The sequence below is a fragment of the Dermacentor variabilis genome, chromosome 3 (assembly GCF_050947875.1).
Source record: "Dermacentor variabilis isolate Ectoservices chromosome 3, ASM5094787v1, whole genome shotgun sequence".
NCBI lineage: Eukaryota > Metazoa > Arthropoda > Arachnida > Ixodida > Ixodidae > Dermacentor > Dermacentor variabilis.
The window spans coordinates 81,292,922-81,312,456 of record NC_134570.1 but is presented as its reverse complement, the minus strand read 5'-3'; the positions used below and the strand labels follow the sequence as shown (position 1 = coordinate 81,312,456).

General features: G+C 48.3%; 1 protein-coding gene across 1 annotated transcript in view; it reads right to left on the bottom strand.

Annotated features, from left to right (window-relative positions):
• LOC142575948 (glutathione S-transferase Mu 1-like) overlaps positions 1-19,316 on the bottom strand; it is a 19,477-nt gene extending 161 nt beyond the window's left edge. Inside the window, exons 1-3 of the mRNA XM_075685784.1 lie at positions 19,216-19,316; positions 9,383-9,651; positions 1-1,709 (exon numbers count right to left, since the gene is read on the bottom strand). The exon at positions 1-1,709 is cut by the window's left edge and continues 161 nt beyond it. Coding sequence (XP_075541899.1) covers positions 1,304-1,709; positions 9,383-9,648 — 672 coding nt within the window. The 5' untranslated portion in view covers positions 9,649-9,651; positions 19,216-19,316 and the 3' untranslated portion in view covers positions 1-1,303. The remainder of the gene's footprint in view (positions 1,710-9,382; positions 9,652-19,215) is intronic.
• Positions 19,317-19,535: the final 219 nt, after the last annotated feature.

Genomic DNA, 19,535 nt, shown 5'->3' with positions numbered 1-19,535 from the left:
TGTGGAATTCTGCGACAGCCCGCCGGCTTCTGCCTTCGACAGATGTTTCGCCGAACAAACCTCGACTACACAAGTGCCTTGCCCGAGTGCTCACGCTTTACCTTTAGGCCTAACTTCTTGCTTGCATCACCAGTACGCATAGACTTCGCTGCATTCCAGACTGGAACATCAGTGCACAGTCACCCCGGGCAACCGCGTCTCGACGAGTTGGAGGCGAACAGGGACGCCCCAGTAACGTACAATGAAATCACTAAACACTTTTACTTGGGATGACGTCTCTTACCGCCCCCGCACCCCAAACTAAACAGGCCACAGCCGCTAACGCTTTACAAATACATACATATCCCAACGCTGCCACGTTACACATCATCTACCCTGACGTCTACGCCGACGATGCGTGCCCCTCTTGCGGGGTCACGGTGCCACTCGCACACGTGCTCTGGGAGTGCAGAAACGCTCCGCCCGACTCTACCTCCGACAAGTGGGAGAAGACCCTACGAAGCCCGCTCCTACAAGACCAGCAATGGGCCGTCCAGCAGGCTCGCGCAGCGGCCGCCAGGTTCTCCCTGTCGGTCCCTGCGTGGGAGACGCCCACTGCGCGCTGACGTGCGTCCTGCAGGACCTTCATTAAAGTTTGCCCAATCCAGTCAGTGCGCCGCCGCAACGCCATCAACAGTGCCTGTGGCGGGACAGATAAACCTTGGCGCTGCGAGATCACTCGTCAGTGGGCGTGGAAACATGTACGGAATGAAGGGCTTACGCAAGTTTCCGCTCTTCTTGCAGGTTAGTAATCGTTGCTATGTTACCTACTCTTGTTTTAAGTCTAACAACGCTTTCATTGTCGTGCTTCCATGCACAGAAGGCGTTATTGAACTGTCCTGTTCATTATTGCTGATGTTATGTGGTAATATAGAAAGTAACCCTGATCCCCCTTGGAATTTATACAAAGCATCACGGTGACGGCGATGGCAAGAATGCGCCCGGAGTCTCTGTATAATTGCTATCTCAATAATAGACCCACCCGGAGTGCATGAACCGCCCTGTTTTTCGAGGATGGTAGGTATGAACCGGTGCGTTTTATGGAGGACAAACGGACACACTGGTGCGGCCTTGGTGCACTCCAGTGAGAATTATCGGGGATGGTAATAGTCAATCAATGCGCCCCGAAAAGTGTCGTCTTCCGAAGTGATCGCTCTAGAATATGGCTTCTTCGTATTGAAGTTGTGCCAAACTGCCAACGTTGACGCAGAATATACTGGAACGTTTTATTTTGGAAGCAGAGAGCTATAACAGCGTACGCGTTTCACATGGAAGTCTTCTTGAAGCCCCACGTCCTTTTGTAGCCGAGGATGGGCCATTTCTTGTATCGATCCGAAGTGAAGTAGTCCTCGATATTGGGCAGGTGCTCGAACCTCTTCAGATATTCAAGGATGTTCATGTACCCTTTCATAGCGCATGGTTTGAACTGTCGGTGCCAGTCGAGCCCTTCGTAGAGCAGGAAATCCACGTACGTCAACCTGTCCCCCATGGTCCACTTCCTGGAGGCTAGGAAGTCGTCCCAGGGTTTCAGGACCTCGCCCAGCATCTTGGAGTAGGAGTAGAGACCGTACTCGTCCTCCGGTTTCGGCGTGGCCGCATTTATCAGCTTGAGGCACAGGTCCCGGGCCTGCTGCTCGATCACGTCCAGCTCTGCGGTCTCCAGCTCATTCCTGGTTGGTTGTAAGAAAGAGAAAGTATCGAGGACACTGTGACTACGACTGTTCAATAAGGACACTAATTCTAAAGTTGTGGGCTCAGATACACGACAGAATTGTCGCGAAAAGCGTCACACCGCTTCCGAGGCTTGTCTGGGGCCTTATACAGAAGCAGTGAGCGCGGTTACAAAATAACTATGCATGGAGGCGGATATACGTGAAACTGCCTGAAATCCACATGCAACGGGTATTTGTGACACTGTTCACAAAGACCAGTTCACATGTTGGAGCGTTTGTCCACATAGGCGGGCTTAGTCTGGTAAGCAGCGTCTCTTTTTCTAGTACTCGCTACATTTGTAGCTCATAGAAGCTCATAACATAGTTGAGATGGAGATCGTACACTATCTCGGTCTTCCATTGGCTCGGGACTTTGCCCTTGTCCGCGCATAGGAAGAAAGACGTTAAATCAGAATAGAAGTATAGCTTATAAATCTATAGTTCAGAATGTTTCCACCTTCTCTTCGTTTATCTGGAAAAGCATTTACGTCGTTAGACGAAGTCCGTGTTATGTTTTAGCTCTAGAAATTGGAGCCTCTTGGCCTTGCGCAAGCAAATGACCCCAATATAACTTTTCCATGGGCACGCGCACCCCTTGACTTCGTCAAGAGTGAACAAGCAGACGCTGCAACAAGAACGCCTTGAAGGAACGATACCTCTGAAGTTCTTATCGCGTTTTCTTTACCACACGTATATCCTGTTTATTTGCATGATGCGAAACTTTACGTTTCACCAGTGAACCCAGCTGGACTGACGCCACAGGAATAAAAATAAAATTACGTATGCCTCAAAAATAAAATGCAAGCAAACAAATATGCCGCGCTCGATTCGCCTTGGTGTCGCGTTCACCAGGCGCTATGCACAAGTCGGGGCCCGCAGCGACATTGGTCCGAATCGTGAACGTTGCCCGTATAGGGTGGCCTAAATGTTTGCCACGTGATTTCTCTTGTACGAGAAATACAGCGACTGTACACACGTCTGCTGCACTGATGGATCAACTACATCAACCAGTTCCGGCGGTGATCTAGTTATACCAGCAATGAGAATAACCAAGCGGTTCAAGACTTCCCATGTCACTACGTCTACAGCTGCAGAGCTCGCGGCTCTCCGCGACGCGCTTCAAGTGATAAATGCTGAAAGTCCTAGAAAATGGGCAGTCTTTTGCGATTCGAGGCCGGCCTTGCAATGTGTACAGTCGTTTCTGCGACATGGAACTCACGATCAGCTCACGTGCGAAATCGCGGAACTTGTCCATCACTTAATAGAAAAAGGCCATGATATCTCTTTTCAGTGGATACCAGGTCATTGCGGTATCATTGGAAATGATGGCGCCGATAAGGCAGCTCGGACGTCAAACCAAGAAGATCGCTGCGTCCCCATTCCTCTCTCAAGGACCGACGCCGCGAGACAACTTGGCATTCTAGCACGCACGATCTGCTTAGCAGAGTGGAATACCGTACATACAAGGCGCACAAGACTGCACAGACTAAACTCGTCACTTCAACTCAGACTTCCAGCCGGTCTGCACCGGCGTGAAGCGTCTCTTCTGTGTCGGTTATGGCTAGGAGTTGCCTTAAGATTCCTACTCAGCACTAATTGGAATGGCTGATACTCCTGCATGTGATGTTTGCGGATGCGAGGAGAGCATTGACCACTTATTGTGCCATTGTCCTCAATTTCAAGCACAAAGACAGCATTTGTCCAACACATTGAGAAAACTAGAAGATCGTCCTCTGAGTGAACAGACCATATTGGAGCACCGTCCCGACCGATCATCGGCTCAAAAGGCAGTGAAGGCACTTTTGCGTTTTCTCAGAACTTCTGGTTTGCTCGAGCGACTTTAACTCAAGTGCTGTCCGTACACGTTTCTACACCTTATCTCTCCCTTCTTTCTCTTCCCCTTCTCCCATCCCCCAGTGTAGGGTAGCCAACCAGACTATTGACTGGTTAACATCCCTGCCTTCCTGTATTCTACTCTCTCTCTTTGCCACGTGATTTTCGCTTCTCCGCCGTTTTTGCCAGGGCGCCAGAAGCTGCAGCTGTATTTGTTCGGCTGAACACGCCATGAGCCGACATTTACGAGAAGGTTTTTTTTTTAGTCCTTCGCCTGACGCGAACTGTAGAACCATTATTGTAATGGCAGGGCTAGCTTTTGTACGAGACACTCGACTGGACACGCGTCTTTCAGGACGTAGCAAAGCGGGGGGGGGGGGGGGGGCGCTTTTACGCGTAAATTTCCTTCTCTTCTTGATCCGATTACCCATTCACTTCGCGACCCTCCTCATCAAGTGCAGAGCAGCAAGTTAGAGTAAGCTGGCCCTTAACTCTCTGCCTTTCCGCAAATAAGTCACGTGTACTTTGTCAGAGTGAGACGTGGGTGCATTGAAGACACCTGCACTTCGTTGGCGCAGACCTCCCGCCCCACACGTACACAAGTCACGTGTGCACACGTTTGCGCATCCGGTAGCTCCAGATCACTGACGGCATGTGCGTGATGCAGTGTTCTTGACATGGAAGCACTGAGCGCAGGGTGTTAAAGAAAGGAAGCGGAAGTAATACATGCGGCTTATGATTGAGGACAAGGCACGGCCCAAAAGGCGTAGATTTTGTTATAGCAACCATTTTGTCTTGAGCCAGCCGCGGTTCAGACATACGACATCGTATCTGTGTTTAAGTCCTTATAAGCTAACCGTACACATATAATACAACACACACGAACCGTTTTCGCCTATTCCTCCAGGGTGCATCAACCGAGCTATTTATTTCGCATGTGCGTAAACACGCGCGCGCGCGCGTGCGCTCGTACACTGAATTAGACTGCTCCTCTGTTGATGCACACTGAAAAAATAGACCAACACAGTGCGAGCTTACCTTGCATACCATGAAACCCCGACAAGTGCGAAAATCTCTATGCAGCTCGCTGTCCTCTGATTTTGAGTTACATAGCGTGGTGTCCTTTTTGGCGCTTTTTCATCACGCATTAGAAGCACGATTAGAATAGCTTGCGTGTCGATCATATTTGTGTCTTTTTATGTCTGCTGTTATTTCTATGTTATTGTGTGATATGCTGTTATTATCGGCGTTACTATGCGATCAGGCCGAATTCAATCTTAACTTACAGAAAATTAAGAGCTGGGGCGATCCTTGGCAAATGCGGCTTAGCCAAACTGAATCGGTTTTTATGTCCATTTCTATAAAGCAGAATATCCTAAATTTCTCATACAGTATCAACGGTCATGAAATGTGTTAAGTTAAACAACGTAAATGCCTAGGTCTCATATTTAAAACCGGCTTGTGTTGGAATCTTCAGGTAGCTGAACTTTGTGCAAAAGCTAACAACTTATTGTGGGGTCTCAGACGTAACCTGCACGTTGCTTCCCCTGAAATTAAAACATTAGCTTACAAAACCTTGCTAAGATCTATAATTGAATAAGCTAAAATAGTATGGGATTCCTACACCCAAAGTAACTGTTTAAACTTCAGAAAGTCCGGCGCCTTACTTCTAGGTTCATATTTAATAAATACCGCCGTTTTCACTCTCCGACCGAATTATGTAAACTTGCAGAGCTTCCATCTCTACAAAAGCGTACCGAGTATGAAAGGCTTAAATTCATGTTCTTAGTAATTCATAATCGTGACAAAATAAGATACGACACGTACTTCCACATCAAGACACGGGAAACATCACGGCATAGAGACTACGTATATACCCACTTACACAGTGCACAATGACTGCTTCAGGTAGTTTCTTTCCCAGAGCAATTCACCAGTGAAATTATTTACCTGATTCAGTTGTCAAAATAAAATCGGTTAGAGATTGCTTAGAAGCAATACATTACCTTGTTTACTCTGATGTTGTCTGATATTCTATACCCTGAAGTCCTACACTAATATTGTGATATAATAAGTCAATAACGTGCTCTGTAATTGTATTGTTATGATATATGTTTTATATCGACAGTGCTGCTTCATATATTCTTGCGTTCTTCTTTTAATGCATACCCCAAAAGCGCTCATGCACTTCTTTATTTATGTATATTAAATCCACTCCTGTAATAGCCCGTCAAGGGCTGACAGTATCAATAAATAAAAGCACCGGCACTTCCACTTCGTGCAGATGCTCGAACAGCGAAGCTGTGTTAGTTACGCCGAGTGTTACACCATGCAAGTGAAACTTCGCACGCGGCCCATGTTGTAAATCTTTTGTTTCGCCATTCTTTCACCTCATTTTCGCTTTTGCGTGCTTCCCGTGGTGAGCATGCTTTAGGAGCGCTGCCATTTAAACTCGGCATCTCTGGCGCGCAGCTCGGGGTCGGCCCTACGACGACGAGCCCGCTCACGAGCCAACTCTCGCTGACGCTCGCGGTATGCGGCTTCTTCCTCAGGAGTACGCACCACTCGTGACCTTTCCTCAGTTGTAGCTGTGACTGAATGTGAGGAGCCACTAGTCCAAAGCTCCGTATATTGGGCGCAAGGACCACCACTGGAGATTGGAAGACCGCCGTTTTGATGATTGGTTGGATTGGTTTGACAATTGACGTGGCTGCCGGCAATTCTTGCTGGCGCAAGAAGTGCCGGCAGGCATGCGCTCCTAGTAATAGCGTTTCAATCGCTGGGCACTGTTCGTTGGCCGCAAACCGCCAGCATAACATTTGTTTCTTTCACGGCAGGGTGGAATCAGTCGTCGATAAATACGATGCCGATCTGCCTCGATCGCCGAAAATGCAGCGTGTAACAAACTCATAAGATTCGTGTACAACATAGCATTCTTACAGGGGGAAAGGGGCCACACCAACCCCTTTCCGCCTGTTGAGCTTTTCTTTTCCTTTCCCGCTAGGTCACGTGGCCCCTTTTTAGCGAAGTCCGACGATGAAGGCACAGGGTCCGCATAAACAGCTTCGCTGCAAAAAATTCAGTTCTTTAACCTGTCTGCATCTTTCTCGCTCTTCTGCTGCGGCGGCCTCTAATGGACTACACACTGAGTGACCTCTCTGTTGGCATGGTAGGTAGCCTACTGAAACTGCTATGCGTGTCGTCGGTCATATGTGAAGTAACTCTTCTGACGCAGCTGTATAATGAAGCAATTTCGCTTAATAGCTCATGGAATCTATAAAGAGATAGGGCTAGACGTGAGATGTGACCTGCAAATCGGCATCAGCTGAATCACGATCAGGCCTACATTAAACCTTGGAATCAAAAGTTAGTTCAATATTAAAGCAAAGCTTTCTTTGCCGCTTCCTCTCACTTCTCGGCTACTGGCTGTTATCATGCACGATTGGCCGGTACTGGACATAGTGCGAGCAAGCACCGGATATAGTGAAAAACGAGGCGGCCCCAGGTGGTAGGTGACGCACGTTAACACGGACATGAGCTCTAACACGAATTACGCCTTCGTCGTCATTCTGTAAACGTCACTTTATCGCCTTCATTCAGCTATTACTCCTCCTTAGGGGTAACACAGTCGTCATCATTACGCCGTATTCGCTCTGCCGTAGTCATCACGCCGCTGTCATCATTCCGTCGTCGCCGTCATTCCATCTTGGCCTCCTTCGTCATCATGGCGTTGTCGTCACCTCGTCGTAATCGTGCAGTCCTCGTCATTCTCTAATCGTCAGAGCGTCGTCATCATGCCCTCGTAATCATATTGCGGTCATTCCGCCGTCGTCATGCATTCGTAGTCATACTGTCGCCTTCATGTCATCGTGGTCGTAATCGTTGTCATTCTGTTGTCTTACTTCCAGCTTTATCATCCCATTGCCATTTTGTCGTCACCGTCACGCCGTCGTTGTCATGCCACTGTCCTAACTTTATTATAACGTCGTCGTCATACTATGGTCATCGTTTCAAATTTGTCATCTAATTGTCGCCGTGCCATAGTCGTACTTTGTCAGACCATCGTCGTCACCATATTGTTGTCGTGCCGTAGACGTCACGTCGTCTTCATTCTGTCATCACCGTTACTTCTTCGTCATGTCACCGTTGTCGCACAGTCGTCGTCATGTCGTCGTGATTATCCCATCTTCGTCATTTTGTCGTTGTCATCCCAGTGGTCGTCATCTTCATGCCATCATTGCCACTGAGCCGTTGTCATCTAGTTTTCGTTGTACCGTCGTTATTGTTCCATCGTTCGTTTCATCTTCGTCATTGACATGTTATCATCCCATTTTAGTGATGCCATTGTCCTCGTATATCCCATGCCTATGTATTACCGCTTCACACACCTGTCCCATGCCTTTTCTTCGTAACTTTGTTCACCGCAGTGGATTTCGCCCGCACAGCTGAAGTTTTAGAGGTTATGGGGTTTTACGTACCAAAACCACGATTTGAATATGAGGCATGCCGTAGTGCTGGACTCCGGAATAAACTGTACCACCAGTGATTCTTTAACGTGGACCTAAATATAAGTACACGGGTGTCTTTGCATTTCGCCTCCGTGGACGGGATTCTATATATCCCGCGAACTCGTTCTCAGTAGCCCGACATCATGAGACAGAGGGGAGACAAAGGGGAGGAAAGATAGGGAGGTTAGCCAACAGCATAGTCACTAAGCAACCACGGCGGGTCAGCTGAATTCTTTTACATTTATGTACTTGTGGATTGCTTGTCATACTTTGCTTTGTATTGATTGGATCGCTTGACCACTTTTGTTATTTGTTATTGTTTTTATTCTTGCTGTGCCGTTTTTCACTCCTGTTTTCCCATGCCTATGTATGACCTCTCCACAGTCCTGTCTATCCGGTAAAGACCGGGCCATCGGCCAAAACGTTAGTAAAATAATCGCATTTTGTTGTTACTAGACGTATAAATATTTATTTCATGATTATTGCACTTGGTTTAGAGCACACTTCTAATCTACTATATATCATATGTAGAGTTTTGCATAGAACTTCTAATTTTGCACAGTCACTCTTAAAGACGCTCACCAAAACCACTGATCTAACTGTTCTTCGAACACTGCATTTCTATGAATCATGAAATGCGCGGCTGGTTAATTACTTAGATATATTTTTTTTCGGAAAGATGAATGCGAAAGAGAAGTTGCACTTTGCAAGGGAAGTCCTTCTGATGTATAACAAATGAAAAAATAAGATATTTGGTGCTATCATAAGACCCCTTACTGGAGGCTACCTTGAGTCCACCCTTAATACGACTCACTTTTTGCCGAGGAAAAGGAAGGCGAACTGAAAGCACAGATAACGCAGAAGGAACTAAGAAAAAAATAAATATCGAGCACCAGTTGCGTAAGCACCTAATTCTGAACTGATGGAGTGATCTATTACACTTTACGCCTCAAAGCAAAACTGGGGTTGCAAGGAAACCCTATTGGAGCACGCCATATTAATTTTTACCGCTTGGTATTCTTTAACGTGCTGATCAAGCGCACAGGCGTCCTCGGATTCCGTTCCCGTCTAACTACGACATTCGACACTGGGAATGGAAGCGGCAAGGTTCTGTTCAGCTGCCGAACACAGTAAATGAGCCACAGCGGTTCTTGAAATCTCAATTCTCTGTTTAAAAAGAATGTAAAGGAAATAAATTAGCTTTTTAATAGCGATAATTTGCCAATCTATGCAGAATTTAATTTTTTCTCTTTAGTTGATTTTCAACTCGATGACGCGCCATTCACGTACCTGGCAGCCAGGTCATGCTTCCGTCCCAGGTAGCGGAGGATGGCCAAGCTCTGGGTCAGCCTAACGTCGTCGTCGATGTAGTACGGAAGGTTGGGGAACGTGAGGCCGAGCGTGTACTTTTCCTTCAGCCAGGCGGACAGGCTGTAGTCGGGCGGGGGCCCGACTTCGTACTGTTTGTCCTCGAACTCGACTCCCCTGTAGATGAGCAGGTTGCGGATAGGTTGTCCCAGGGACCTGACGTTCCAATAGGCGAGTACGGGAACCATCGCCTGCCGCAGGAAAACAGCAGTGCCACGCACCGCGACAGAAATGAACAGATAGATAGAAGAATGCGTTCGGAAGTCAAGGCATGGTGTCAGCAACAAAAAGCAGACAACCGGTCCATTAGTACACGAATAAATCGGAAGAAATGAGGGGTGAACAAGATACCCAACGATTAAGATCACCGCCCCTTTAAGTCCGCGAAGATGGTCGAACAGCGAGGCTGTGTTAGTTACGCCGAGTGTTACACCATACAAGTCATAGTTCGCAAGCAGTCCATGTTGTAAATCTTTTGTTTCACCCTTCTTTCACCTCATTTTTCGCTTTTGTGTGCTTCGCGTGCTGAGCATGCTTTAGGAGCGCTGCCGTTTAAACTCGGAATCTCTGGCGCGCAGCTCGGGGTCGGCCCTACGACGACGAGCCCGTTCACAAGCCAACTCTCGCCGACACCCACGGTAGGCAGCTTCTTCCTCAGGAGTGCGCACTATTCGTGGCCTTGCCTTAGTTGTAGCTGGGACAGGGGGGTGAATCTCCGCATGGCTGCCATTGGCTGTTTTCGAGCAGACGCTCTTTCGACGCTAGCGCCAAGGTCCCCTTCAGTTACGGCCCTAACCGCAGGGCGAGGCGGAAGCAAAATGGCTGCGCACACGATTGTTTACGTTGTCATGGCAACAGGAACAGCAGCCGTGCGGTGCCTCCTCACTCAAATGTTTTTGTTTTATTTTTGTTTTTATTGTGCTGACTCGCTCCGCTCACTTCCCCCATGCCGCACGCGCCGCTTACTTTTCTTTTGTTTTTACCTGTACGCGGTGAGCTTTTTTTTTTTTATCGCGCGCGCGCGCTACGGCGCCCCAAGCGCCAGCTCGCAAGCAATGCGCGCGCTACGCCGCACATTGGCATTGCTTGCGAGCTGGCGCGTGGTGCGCAGTGGGCTATGCGTTAGCACGCACGCAGTATTGCCCATACTTATGTTATACCAGCATCATCAGCCGGTAAAAATAAGATCACCAACAAAATGCTCAGGAATCTAGACGACCCTACCATAACAATGATCACCAAGCTTTTTAATCAGCACTGGCAAAACGGTACACTCCCGCAAGAGTGGAAGCACGCTAGCGTGGTCTTCATTCCTAAACCGGGCAAGTCACTCAGTCTAGAGAACCTCAGACCCATATCCCTTACCTCTTGTCTTGGTAAGGCTATGGAGCATGTGGTTCTCAGTAGGCTGGTTGACTGTGCCGAAACCAACTTCTTCCCAGAGACAATGATCGGCTTTCGACCCAAACTGTGCACCCAAGATATACTGTGGCAAGTACAAAATGATATCCTTAACCCAGCGCCTATACGCGCAACTCGAACAGTGTTAGCATTAGACATACAAAAAGCGTTTGACAATGTCTCACATCAAGCCATTCTAGAAAACGTATCCAATATGAACGTAGGTAAGATAACATATACCTATATTACCACATTCCTCAAGGGACGTACTGCCACCGTAAACATAGGCAATATTGAAAGCGAAACCATAGAGCTCGGCCCTAGAGGTACACCACAGGCAGCAGTACTTTCTCCTTTCCTCTTTAATACCACCATGAGTGGCTTATCCCGACAGCTCAAAGAGATTCCTCATATCAGGCACGCCATCTACGCCGATGACGTAACGATCTGGACGTGCACTGGGTCGGATGGAGAAATTTCAGAATCCCTGCAGGCAGCGGCTGACGCAGTGCAGAAACACGCTCGCAACAATGGCCTCAGCTGTTCGCCGAAAAAATCAGAATTGCTTATAGTCCGGAACAAAAATCCCACAAATCCGGCTGCCAATATGCCCGCACACATTCAGGTGGAGGTAGCTGGACAACCGGTCCCACCTGTTCCTAAAATCAGAGTGTTAGGATTGTGGATCCAGCAAAACACGCACAACCAAGAAGCCGTAGCACGACTCCAAACTACAGCTGGGCAATTACAGAACCTTCTCAGGAGGGTCTCCAACCGACGGCACGGAGTTAAGGAGAAAGATGCCTGCAGGTTAATCCAGGCTTTTTTTCTGAGCCGAGTGGCGTATGTCTGCCCTTACCTGCATCTAAGGAAGAGGGATTTGGAACGGATTAACGGTCTAATCTGAACGTTATTCAAACAGGCTCTTGGGCTACCAAAATGGACTAATACGGAGGCACTCTTGAGTCTAGGGGTGCGTAATAACGTTGAGGAAATCATAGAGGCCCACAAATGGGCTCAAACAGTTCGATTATCCGGCACACACGCGGGACGGCGGATCCTCGACACCTTAGGGTATCGCCCAGCCTTAGACATCTCGCTACGACAGCGAATACCTAACACTATCCGGACCAAGATCATTATCCCCCCGCTTCCGAAAAACATGAGCACTGAAAACAACGGTAGACGCAAAGCTAGGGCGGCGGCACTCTGGCAATGCTACAAAACCAACCCGCCATATACGTGGATGCTGCTCGCACCAGTGATGGTCGACACACCAGAGCCGTCACTAATGGCGACGGATACACCATCAGCTGTGCGACGGTAAACACATCTTCCATTGTGGAGGCGGAAGAGGCCGCCATCGCCATGGGCACCTCCATTCCGGGCACCAAGATTATTATATCCGACTCGAAAACAGCGATTCGTAACTACACCTCGGGTTTCATTTCCCCTCGAGCATTCAGAATCATCAACAAAGACCTCAATCAATTGAAGTTGGTGTGGGTACCCGCTCATGCGGGCAACCCTGGCAATGAGGCCACCCACCTAGCCGCCCGAGCAGCTAGTAACAGGGAGGTGGGCTTGCCCGACGGGGTTGACCGACATGAAGGTATCCACACCTATAACGAAATGACCGTTTATTACCGTGAATCCAGGCGAATATTTCCATCCCCGCACGAGGCACTGACAAGAATACAGGCCACTAACCTCAGAAGAGTACAGACTAGATCTGTACTTAGTCCAGAAAGGCTAGCTGCAATGACCGATGGTGAATATCCACCAAACTGCAAACATTGTAGCTGCCCCCTGGCGGAAAAAGATCACATCTTGTGGGGATGCCAAAAGAACCCTCCCCCGAGAGAACTCTTTAGGCGAGCTCCCTCACATGACGAGTGGGAGAAAAAGACGAAAACTTCCAACCCGCAAGACCAGATACGGTTGGCGGAATGGGCTGATAGCGTCGCGGCAAAGCAGACGCCCCCACGCTAGCCCACACCGCTGGGAAAGAAAAATCCACTCACTTCACAATAAAAGTTTTCTCTCTCTCTCTCTCTTTCGCCATTTCCAAAATAACAGCTCTTTGGTCTCGCTTTATTGACTTCGTTTCCGAAAACAGATTTTTCTTATAACGTGGTGGTGATACACGCTCAAAGAATGAGCAAAAGTGAAAGGTGCATGACATATACAAGAGTACTAAACACAGAAGTTCACAGACGGTGAAATAACAAAAGAAAAGCGCTAGAAAACGCGAAGGCCGTCTCATGTACACATACATTAAATAAAACAAGATTTTTATATAACGCCCTCAAGACCGAAATGTAGACGAGCTTCTGATATATGCACTAAGATGTGCACAAAACTGGACGACATGTATGACATAGTCATGACAACTATAGAAAGGGAAAACTCACTTGTAATGGCAAAAACAATGACATGCAAAATACCTAAAAAATAGAATAAAATGCTAATATTGTTTGATTGACAGCCATACCAAAAAAAAGAGCTTACTTATAAACCTGCACGAAAGTATATGAAATGCGTGACGTGTTCATTACTACTGAACAAATTGAAAAAAAAAGACATGGCAGAACAAAAATAACATTGTACTAAAAACTGAAATACACATTATCACATTATTTTGCACTTGGCCACAACTTGAGTAACGGTGGAAAGGCGAACAGAAGGTAGTCGGCTTTTGCAGCAGCACATAGAAAACATTCGCAGAAACGCCTATTCCTCAATCAAAGACCAGGTAAAATAAGCCAACAACACGACTTTTCTTTCGACCCGAATGCAATGCTTAGCAATAAAATTACGTCATTTAAGGCACTAAGTCGTACCTACTGCACACTCCTTTGTATAATAAACACGAACTGCAAAAATCAGCATGTAGCACACTTGCAATTCTCATGCTTTCCAGAAGAAAAAAAAAGCGTATCATGCCTACACATCAAGGTTGTTCGCGTGGTTTTCCCCTCGGCGATTACTGAGATCGTACACAAACACGAACAGTAATTTTTCAGCTGTTAGTACGTTTGTAGAACGGGACACACAGAAAAAGCACTGAGGGCGGTATGGAAAGCTGGACAAGTTACTGAAGTTGCAGAATGAGACTTGGCACAGAAAAACACAAGTCATAGACCAGGTGACAATGAAGAGGAACGTCTATTTGTCAGCTTTCTCTACCGGCAAGAGGCAAGTGTAGCACAATCAAGGCGCAACGACGTCCGGAGGCTCATGGAACACACACATGGGCAGGGCTGTGTTCGTGTACATGCGCCTTCTGATTTCCTTGGGTCTGCGCGCTCACCTGTTGTCTTTAGGCACCCGGAACAACCTTGCAGGGCTTGTTTTGAGGTATTTGTGCACCACTGCACTATGCACGAGCGGTACGAGTCGTGAAACATCGCGGAGCACAAGCACACAGCTACCGAGGACCACGAAACTGACAAAACTACCCACGCCGGTCAACGCACAGCAGCGCACGCTTCGCGATAACAGCAGATAACGAAACACGAAACGTCATGCAGCGGGCTAAGCTGGCGTCGGGCCGGCGGGGCCGCACGGCAGGCACGCGGAGACAGTCGAAGTTGAGGGAGTTGCGACAGAGTAACGAGGGAGGGCGAGGAGAGAGGAGTTGGGGGAAGGACTCAGCCACCTGGATCGGCGCGCGTGTGCGCAACGATCTACGAGGCCATGCAAAGGAAACTGATTTTTGGGTTCGCCCTCTTCATAGATGGCGCCAATTACCTCTGTCACCTAGAGTTACTGTATATGCTACCACAGGTAGCAGAGTTGCGCGTAGGTCCGCCATCTTGCCTAGGAAGCAACCAAATCTATGCGGCGAAGCCGCACTCCGTTTTTGCAGGCGGCATGCCTACCGTATCGTCGATCGACCGGTGGTGGCTTTGCATCGCTTTTGGACTGCTTGTCCGCCTAATCGCAAACAAAGCGCATCGAAACAGCTGACTGCATAAGATCGTTAAGAAAAAGGCGCCGAGATCGGCCGCCACCGAAGCTTCGGCCTAGCGTATCCGCCGAGTCCGTCTGCACGGTCTTGGCTCGCCTAGGCTCAGGAATCAAGAAGTCTAACACGGATAAATCACTCTATACTTCAGCTTTCGCATCGGTGTTCTTAAATAAACCATTTTTCATGTTTACAGTGCCAGCACAAGTAGCGATGAGCGCCGATGTGACGCGTCATAAACACAGGTATATATGTGCTGTCGCGGAAGGCTTCCGGCACTAGCCTGCGCTTCTCTGACGAAGATATATGACTAGACAGACGTGTCGACTGAAAGGCATCACTGAACTAAGAAAACGTTGCATATCCTTCGCGTGAAGAACAAGAAACAGCTATCCAAATCAGTAGTAACAGCCCATACAGCGTCTCGGGTCGGCGGTTCATTTAGGACTTTTTTCAAAGGTAAAATGCCAGTCGCAAGTGAAAATAGATGTTGTGGCACTTCCGAGCATGCTACTGAATACGGACAGCAAAATTTTCTTTGTGATACAGGCGTGAATTTTATATGCAGGGCGATAGCGCATCTACCATGACTGAGCGAGACATCTCTAAAATTAAAATTGCTTCTCGATCCTTGACATGGTATATTATCCACTCATATTCTCGTCCTGGCGTGCGTGGCGCAGTGGTGAAGTACCGGGCTTGGGGCCTGTAGGTCCGACGATCGAATCCTGGTCGGAGCTTTTTTTTTTTTTTATTGCACCAAATCGCTCTCTGTTGCTTTTTGTATTCCAACAAAATATATACAGTGTCCAGGCACCGCGTATTTAAAGCGCTACAGTTATTTTTCGCACCAGTACTCAGTGCCTGCCCAGCATCCAGCGCGCGGCACTGGGCCCATAATCCGGCGCTGCACTGAACACTGGATAATGGGTACTCGGTTTTGCATTAGAGATACCTGCTTATGTGCCAAAGCTCTCAACGTGTAGGCAGTCTAAAACATTACTGGTGAATCAATGACCAACCATTAGTATTTCGACACTGGTACCCCATTAGACTTGCTGTAGAAACGTACCCACCTACTAGCAGGCACTGAATATCAGCCACACTGGATATCAGCCACACCTGCAAGAACCACTTCATTATGTGCCTTTTCACTGCAGGGATTCCAAAAGTAACCTTCTGTGGGAGTGTAGTGAAGGTTTTTCTCTCACAGGATTGACATAGCTACATTGACATAGCTATATAGCTAGCTCTCCGCAGCTAGCCCGCACGCGAACAGCGAACGCCAAGGTCGGCCGGATTCGCTTTGAATTTGACTGGCGATAACTTGTGTCATTCCAGTTAGCTGCAGCGGCGGCGTCGGGAAATACAAAAATTGGCCCGAGCATCGGCTTCTCCGCAATGCACGGTTGCTTGACTACCACGTGATGACGCTCTGCCAATAGAAGCGCTAGCGGTGTGATAAAACAGACGCGCAACTCTGCTACCTGTGGTAGCATATACAGTAACTCTACTGTCACCAAAACCGGGGAGTTTCCCCCGCTCTCTGGGCCCACTAGTCCAAAGCTAAGTATATTGTGCGGCACCACTAGTCCAGCACTCCGTATATTGGTCGCAAGGCCCACCAGTGGAGATGCGGGAGCTGCAATCGTTCTGACGATCGGTTGGATTGGTTTGAGGATTGACGGGGCTGCCACGCGCTAGTATCGCGTTTCAATCACTGGGTACTGTTCGCTGGCCGCAAACCGCCAGCATAACGTCTTTCTTTCGCGGCAGGGCGGAACGAATCATCGATAAATCCAATGCCGATCTGGCTCGATCGCCGAAAATGCATCGTGTGACAACCGTATAATGTTCGCGTATAAGATAGCCTTCTCACAGGGGGAAAGGGGTCACACCAACCCCTTTCCCCCTGTGAGAAGGCTATCTTATACGCGAACCCCATTCCCCCTGTTGCCCTTTTCTTTTCCGCTCCCGCTAGGTCACGTGACACCTTTTTAGCGAAGTCTGACAACGACGGCACAGGACCCGCATAAACAGGTCAAAAGCATGCCATATTCCTACTTCTTTGTGTCCGAGTGCATCGCTTGCTTTGTCCACTTTGCTACAACCCTTGACAGGGTAGGGGAGATAAGGAAACATGCAGACCGAACGCAATGTCGGAACTTGAATGACTCGAAGCGTGCTTGAGTTAGCGAAGTATCAACGATAATAGATGGCACGCGCACCGTCTCGTCGTCGGTAGAGCTGTTAGCCCTCCGTGTCACAAAAACGAATGCGCTGTATGTTGCCAGTCGAGGGCAGAAGGTTGATGAGATGTGTATGTACAGAAAAAAGTACGACACACATCTCATTTCATTTAAGGCATGACTGTAATACGTAAGCAATCTGGACGTTTGGCCAAGAATGGGCACATATTTAGCGGTACACGCGCAGCGACACAAGTTATTGTCCCCTCGTCAACACAGCAGCAGCCGTCACTCGGAAAGGTGAGTGGAAGAGGCAACGGAAGCTTCGCATTAAGTTTGGGACGAGAGGGAAATAGCGAACTAGGCAGCGCGCAGAAAAGACGCGCATAGCGATCCTACGAATCCAGTCTGACTTCGCAAGACCCCAGAAAAAAAAAAAAAAACGCACGGACGCTATCTGCTGGAAACGATCGTGTCGCGTGCCGCGTTGTAACTTCACCGTGCCGAAAACGCGCGTAGCCTGCGGGTGCAACTCCGTGATAGCAGCCGCGTTTCACTGATGGCTAGCGAATTTTCGAAAAGTCCCCTAGGTTACGCGGGGGTGGAAATTCGAAAACATCACGTTGCTGACGAAGTCTTCTTGCAGTGTCGACCCTCTATTTCTGCTGGCGGCAGCGCGTGTCTGACTTCACGTGCTCGTTAACACTGTGATGAGTCCTATAGTGCTTGTGTGAAAAGATTGTTTGATATATAATCTTGAACCCTGTATGTTGTATGATGGAACCATTCAAGAGTTAAGGGGTAGCCGGCGCCTTAAATTGTGCGTCAACATCTCTTTATATCAGATCAAGAAAAAAAAAAAAACCGGGTCGATACGAGACCGGCAAGACCCCGACGCCAAAGATTGGCCGACGATTCGGCGTATTGCGTCGCTGAGGCCACTTTATCATATCAGGCCGACAACGACGCAACCGACGAGCGCGCGTTGTTGTGCGGCAGACTTTCGTGTCGACGGCACCGACAAAATCAGCGTGCCGACCATCGTTCCCGAGATCCCCGCGCTATTGTCCGCAAAACCGACGACGTCATAACCGCAGCGCCTTCGTTTGTACATATAATCGCTCTCAAAATGAAACGTGCTTTCAAAGTTGAAACATGGTTGAAATGCACAAACTTCAGCTCTCTCAAGCCGTGCACATGAAGATTGAGCCGATGTTGATCCTGTTCAGCGAATGTTAGGGGAACGTCGAGTTCGTACACCTGCCACCAGCAGACCTGGACTTGAACGTAGGCTGTTAAGATGAAGGAAATTGCTTCTTTAGTTCAGTTCTGGTCTTCGAGATGTGAAATCATGCTACTCTGTGCATGGCGCGCACACAAAAAGCGCGAAGCGCCGACACAGCACTGTGCCAACAGCTGTATACATGCATCACCGTTCCCCAAGGCTGCAGCCATCGCATTCGCTACGTAGCTCGGTGGGTTTGTAACTCTTGTTATACTGACACATTTCTTAATTCCAGATATGCACTGTTTGCCACTTTGTCAGACAGGAAACAAGAGACAGTGCCCTCGGTGCAGCCGCAAGGACAACCGCCTCGCTCAGTTGTTACTGTTACTTCTGATATCTCAGTATACTGTTACTTCATTTGCAGGCATCGCGAAATGTGTGGCCAGTGCAGTTGTTAGCCTCAAGACTTGTAACTGCTTTTTAATGCGTGTACTCAATGCTCTGGTATCACGCTTAGATTTACATCTTTCACTCTATCATTATGTTCTCTAGCACATTTGCACCCTCTTTTGTGCTTGATATTTTCCTCATGTCGATGCCCGTAAAAGCGGCTGCGTGCTTGTATCTAGGTTTACTCTGACGAAGACCGTGCCACGGCCTGAACGTTAGCAACCGAACCTACATCGTCCATATGTGCCCCCCCCCCCTTCTGTCTTAACTATATATACTTTGACACTCCTAATTCTGACGCATTAAGACTGTCACAGATAGCTTTGTCATATCTTTATACTTCCATGTCGTTTTCAGGCTCCACCATCTGCCAGCTTAGCGCGTGCTACTATAGTCTATAGTCTATATAGTCTATAGTCGCATGGTTCCACTCAGCATGATAAAAGCGGGCAGTTGCCCCAGTGGGCTGCAGTAAAATCAGCACGTCTAACTAATTTTATAATGTTAACTTACTTACTTTTGTAGGTGTTAACGCAGAATCCCCTGACGATCGTGAGATCACTGTACCCCACGTTTACGCATATGCCGAGAACGCCGTTTATATGCGCTGCACTGCCCTTTCCAGACAGCCTTTCCGAATTCACGAATGACTCCAAGCAGATAACACTTTCGGAAAGTGTTTAGCTCAGTAATTTCATGCGAGGGAATGCCGCGTGCTATCTACACGAACTATGGCGGACAACTACGGCAGCATCTTTTTATTGTCGTCTCCTCCAACTAGAGTCTTTGCCTGATAGTACTCGCCTTTCGTTGCATGTCGAGAGTCCTCGCCTGCCA